Below are 6,372 nucleotides of genomic sequence, written 5' to 3'. Positions count from 1 at the left end.
CCACACATTAAATCAGTTTTAATGTTTTTAATTATGAATCTTTATTTATCAGTTACATGTCCAGATTCATTGAATCTGACTCAGCCCACTTACAAAGTGTCCAAGCCCAACAGAGACAATAACCCAGCCCGACTGATAAATTAATTCTAATTAAAAAAAATTAAATCACAAATAAATAAAATATTCACTTTATTTATTTTCAATGTGGGACAAACGACACATTCTCTATTTCAAGCTTTCACAAGCTACTAGTTTCAACTTTATTTCTCTATGGATTTCATTAAGAAAAATTCTTAAAATCATACATGAAAGTATAAGTTCACATATCATGTAACAACTTTCAATCATTATATTTTAGGATTATTATCAAGAACATAATAAAACTATGATCTAAAAATCCAATTTTTCTAACAAGAGCAACCGATGTCTAAGAGGCGATTTCTATTCTAATGGTAGCAGTTCTTGGAATAACACATTCTTGTGACTTATTTCAATTAAAAATAAAATCTCATCTAAAACTAGTTGATAAATGAAGATTAATGTATAAGTGCCTGAGTATTTCAGGAAGAATTATATATACAAGAAAAGAGATTAAGATCGGTAATAATGGAAATATTGATGCTCATCTTGGTTTCGGGCAGGTCTTTTGATCTATCAAATGCATCCATAATTATCTACTAGTAGTCTTGCTCTTGATTACAAGCAATCAATTTTTCTATTCTTTACATGCACGCATGCTCTGAATTATTATTAGTATATGATCAAGAGATTGTTAAATACTCTCCCCCAAGGTTAATTAACAAGGAAGCAAAGGTATTCAAGTTATGTAAATGAATAAGCCACTAACTTTTAGTTTCACAAGCAAGAAAACAGATATGATTAGTTAAAAAAAAGTTAGCAAGCAAAAATAACAGATATGAAGTTGAATATATATAGCATGCTAACAACATTTGAAAGTGAACATTAATTCACATATTTAATTATAGATCATCTTCACGCTTTAATTCTTTTTTCATTAAGCGGTCCCATGTGGCCTGTTCTACAATAATGGAAGGCCGCTAATACAGACACGAATTCTTGTAAGATTGGATCATAAAGCAGGAATGAAACTAAGCTCAAATTGCCATGACAGACATGCCTCCTGCACCCAATACAACTGCAACATAACACCATACTTGAAGTTCCATATCTCCTTGCAATTTGGCCCCCATAAATCAGGTGCCAAGAGATCAACCAATGCCATATAATTCAATAATCCTGCTGATGCTGCATCCAGTAGTCCCACCACTATCAATGCCGCTTGACTATTATCAGTGTACACGTTTGACAACCCGATTCCAAGTATGATCCTGAATGGCGTTGTGGCTGAGAAGAAGAAGACCATGATTGCATTCGTCTTTGCACGATAATCAGCCTACAAGTCAAATGCAAAATTAAGCAGTAGAATGAATATCATAGAGTATTGACAAAGGAAATGTGATTATGTGTTTGAATTGAACACCTGAAGTATGCATCCTTCGAGACCCATGCCTTCGAACATTTGATGAAAACATAGAGCAGCCACTAGTGGCCTAATTGTGCATGGATTATCAGATGCCCCTAATGATAATCCAATTATCACTGAGTGCATTATGATCCCTAGTTCTAAAACCTGCACAGCATAATCGAGCTTGTGATTAAAATGTTAAACAAGGGAATTTTTTAAAAATAATTACCAAATTTTTTTAAGTACCTGAGCCACAACACGACATCGTAGTAATGTTGAATCAAACTCTTTAACAGCAACACTATGACAAGAATGTGGACTCGTCGCAGTCTGCAACTCAAGATTTTCGTGATTAACCTTCGTTGTCTTTTGTTGTTCCAATTCCTTAGAATAATGTTTCTTAAAGAAACTCATTGCAAATGAATCAACCATCAATGTCAACACTGCAGAAAACATAGCAACTAATGTGGTGAATGGATAAACATGCCACGGTTTTTTAGGCAAACACTCGGATTTTAGAGCATCAAAAGAGTCTGGTAACACCAGTGGCAAGAATTACACCAGATGCAAATGCTTTCACAACAGCAAATAGGTTTCAGTCGGGGCTAAATGCAGGAACAGCACGTGTAATAATCGGAAGACTAACGCCAATCATACTAGTGATTAATATGGCGAAAATCGCGATAATTTTCAGCTTAAGAGCATGATGTTTGTCATGGCATCCACCAACGGGTCTAGTACATTCCGGTAGTGGTCTAGAGGTGTTAGTGTCAGCTGAAATTATCAACAATGTTGAGATGACAATGAAGAGGATGATTTTTTTTTTAAGGATTTTGTTAGGAATCGCCATTGGTAAAACTAATTGTGCTTTGTACTCAGTAATTTTTTGTTATTGTTATTAATTGTTATGGCGAGTGAAGCTGGTTTTGGCATACCAAGTTAGGGTCCGTTTGAGATTTCTTAAAAAATATAATTTATGAATTAAAATTAAAAAATATCGTATAAGTGATATAAACACCGTAACTTATAAGTAAATTAGGTATTTGAATAATTTTATATATAAGTTAATTATAAGTTGATAATGTGTTTGTTAAATCATAACTTATAAGTTATATTTTTTTTTTAAAAAGTTAAAATATAAATTACAAATTACATGAATCAAAAATTTAATACATGAATATAAAATTAAAAACTAATTTTTTTTTAAATAATAATCTCGGAATAAAACTATATAATATACATTATTAATCTTGAAGAAAATAAAATTATAAATTGACATGGGCTAATAAAATAAAACTTAATTTCCCTTTACATATTTTTCATCAAAACTAACATATTACCTTTTTCAATTATAATAACAATAACCTAAGATGCTGCAATAAAATATTTATTAATTATTATTTAATTAATATTGCATTGTGAAGTAAAGGGCCGGAGTATGAATTAATATATTCTATAGCTAAAATTATATAAGAGGCTGACGGGTGGGACTAAAATGTCCTCCATCGTCCCTTGTTTACATTTCTGTGAAAGTATCTGACACTCATTTTAAGGTGCATAAGAAGTATAGTTACGTAACTTATTTTATAATTTTGTTTTTCTGAATAAAAGTTGAATCTTTTAATTTTTATTCAGAAAATTCAACTTTTATTCAGAAAAACAAAATTGTAAAAAAAAATACAGAAGTATACTTTATATGTACCTTAAAATGCGTGTCAGATATTTTCTAAAAAATATAAACAATTAAAAGAAACGGAAAAAGTAAAATGAAATGAAAAAGTACGAGTCCCCTGACTTTCCCGTTTCCATCATTTAAGCACCCATTTCATCCATGAACGAAAACATCCAAACAGTTCATGCAAAATAGGATGTAACTTATCAGATGAATGAGCTCCTAGAATGAATTGCCAAACACGCACTTAAAGAGGCAAGGATCTGATAGCTAAATGTGGGGCAATGCGAAATTACAATTTGAGGCTTCAAGTGATAAAGATGACGATTTTGTCAGTGAATTGTTAAGGGTAGTTTGGACTTTTTGCTAAGATGAGGTCATTTTGAGTGAATAGTGTGCAAAAATGAGTAATCATCATGATTGGGCAATCCCCGTGTACTTTTGTAGTATGACACGGAAATAGGAACGAACAAAGTTGTGATAAAAATGCTAAAGTTAGAAAATAAGTTATTAAAATAGTTATAAATGTAATATGTCACGTGTTAATTCATTGCAGTTACATTAATGGGACCAATTAAATTTTTCATTGTGTCACATCACGTATGTCATATCATTTTATGACAATTTTTTGTAATTTTTTTTTGTACATCTAGGATTATTTTTTTGTTTTATTCATAAGAGTGATGTACTTTCTAGGTTTTGAGAAGAAAAAATAAATTCAAACTGCTTCTCTGTTTAAGTTACTGCGCCTAAAATAAATACTCTTGTAATTTTCTTTCATTTCATTTCTTTATACTTTTCTTTTTAAAATGTTAGTCTGAATTCTCCTAGTTCAAAAATTATAAAATTTTATAATATAAAAATCGACTACATTTATTCGCATTCACTACTTTTTTACACAATACTCACTACATATATTGAAAATTGATCGGTCTTACCACTTTTCTTACTTTTTTTCATTAAATTATATTTTTCTTAATTTCCACGGTAAACCCTTTATATAAAGAATGTAACGAAACGAAAGGAGCAATAAAGGGTGAGTGAGCCGGATAAGATAGCTTAAATAGTAAGATCAAACAAGCACAAACTAGAATTAAATTTTCTAATTTTTCTACATGAATCGTGAAAGAGATTAATGTTTCTAAGATATTACATGTACATTTTATGAGATAAAAAAAATTCACATTAATACACGAGGATATTATAGTAACTACATGAAATTATTTACATTTACAAAAACACTCTTACTATCTTATTACTATCTTAGGAAGGTTTCTTGAAATAATCGCATGAACATTTTTCTAATGATGAAATATATCTTCTTAAAACTAAATTAACGCCAAAACTCATCTTCCTAAAACTAAATTAACACCAAAACTCGGGAAATGATATCTTTTAAAAATTAAATTAACGCCAAAACTGGGGGAAATATTTTCTCTAGAAACGGAGCTAAATGAATATTGTTTAAACGTCACGTGATATATATTACGAGGAGATGATAATGTACCCAACAAAAAAAATAGAATTCCTAGTCATTTTAGCTTTTATTTGGTTGGCAATGGGTCAATAGTATCAGATTATCAGTAACCGTTTAAGTACAACTGTACAAGGCAAATTTGGGCCGTAACTATTTTTGGAAAATAGAAGAATAGAAAGCGAAAAATGATGCAATACACCTTTTAGCCCATTAAGAATTGATGGGTACACACAAGAATGATATACTGTCAAATACTCAAATGTGAATTTAGTCATTAGGTTCTGGCCCAAATGCCAAACCCTTACTTTGTGCTGGGTTTTTTGAAGCACTGTGCCCAGCCGCCAACTAGCTCAATCTCAGCAGTCTGCTAATTTGTATTCATGGAAAATATAAATCTTTTCTCTCCGAGAGATGAAGGCATCTACTGCGGACGTAATTGGGTTGAGCCGCGCCGAGTCAAATACTCTCAGATTCGATTCCAACTCAATTAAAAAGTGCGTACTTGTCGCTAAAAAAATTTAATAACTCGAGCAAGATCGATTATTTCCGAACAGAATTCAAATATATTGGAAATTGAGCTAGAGTATTTCTCGAAAAATTTGACTGGCTTATTTACACAGCTAGTGTGCACAAGAATAATTAAAACGACAAATACGAAATTATATCGGAATTTCAGGGAGGGTATCAATAGAGCCGGCAATTTGGTATACGACACGATAAAACGACACGAGAACGACAAGATATAAATGGATATGTGTTCAAATTTTTGGTACACAAACACGAAATTACACCACACGAAAGAACACGAAAAATAAACTGGTACGGATATGTGTTTACCCTTAGATACACGACACGATACGAAAGTACACGAAATAATAATTTTTTTAATAAATTTTATAATATTTATATATTCATTTATATAAATATACATATTACTATAATATTATATATATATATATATACATAAAATTCATATATATTTATAAAATATATCCAAAAATATACCATTATATGTAAATATATATTTTTAATATATATAAATGTAAAATTATATCCAACTATATAATATTTTATATATTTATTAATTAATTAATTAATTAATTTTATACACGAAATGTACACGAAACGATGAGTTACGGATATGTGTTTACCCTTAAGTACATGAATACTAAATGGGTCGGATATGTGTTTGCCCTTCACTACGCGAAACACGAAAGTATACGACAAAAGTATATGAACGACACAAATTGCCAGCTCCAAGCTCCATGTTTTTGCCCTTCACTACATGAGACACGAAAATACACGACACAAAAGTATACGAATGACCCGAATTGCCAGCAGTTACCAACATGGTTTTTTCACCTGAGCATTCCAAATTTCATCAACTCCTAGATTAAAAGTATTTCTATTTTTGATGAGATTGGTTGTGTAGTTGAACGTGTTAATGATGATGATTAAGAAAAATAATATCAAGACAAACATAATCTGTATCTCTAGTCCGGATCACTTGGTTACCAGCTAAACAAGTCTACAAGACCATCATCAATTCTTATCATTCCACATAGAGGAGGTTGTTTCATAAATACTACATGTCATGTGTGACCACTACCATTAATATTGGGTAGTTGAGTAGTGTTGGATTATGAGGATTACATTTCACAAAGTTGAAAAAGGGCAAGACACAATGATTTCTTGCAAGAATGGGAAATGGATTTGCACTATGTATCCACCTTGAAA

At 31.0% G+C, this 6,372-nt stretch overlaps 1 protein-coding gene and 1 pseudogene across 1 annotated transcript; both read right to left on the bottom strand.

Moving 5' to 3' along the window:
- Positions 1 to 1,090: 1,090 nt before the first annotated feature.
- Positions 1,091 to 1,630, bottom strand: LOC141665086 (fe(2+) transport protein 1-like). The gene is made up of 2 exons (XM_074471069.1): positions 1,502 to 1,630; positions 1,091 to 1,414 (listed from the first exon to the last, which is right to left on the bottom strand). The coding sequence occupies exons 1-2, from the start codon at positions 1,628 to 1,630 to the stop codon at positions 1,091 to 1,093; spliced, it is 453 nt and encodes a 150-aa protein (XP_074327170.1).
- On the bottom strand, positions 1,449 to 2,336 carry LOC141665085 (putative zinc transporter 10; annotated as a pseudogene).
- Positions 2,337 to 6,372: the final 4,036 nt, after the last annotated feature.

This window comes from Apium graveolens, chromosome 6 (assembly GCF_009905375.1).
Source record: "Apium graveolens cultivar Ventura chromosome 6, ASM990537v1, whole genome shotgun sequence".
Taxonomy (NCBI): domain Eukaryota; kingdom Viridiplantae; phylum Streptophyta; class Magnoliopsida; order Apiales; family Apiaceae; genus Apium; species Apium graveolens.
Note: the sequence above shows the minus strand (reverse complement) of the source record. Positions and strands in the feature narration are given on the sequence as shown.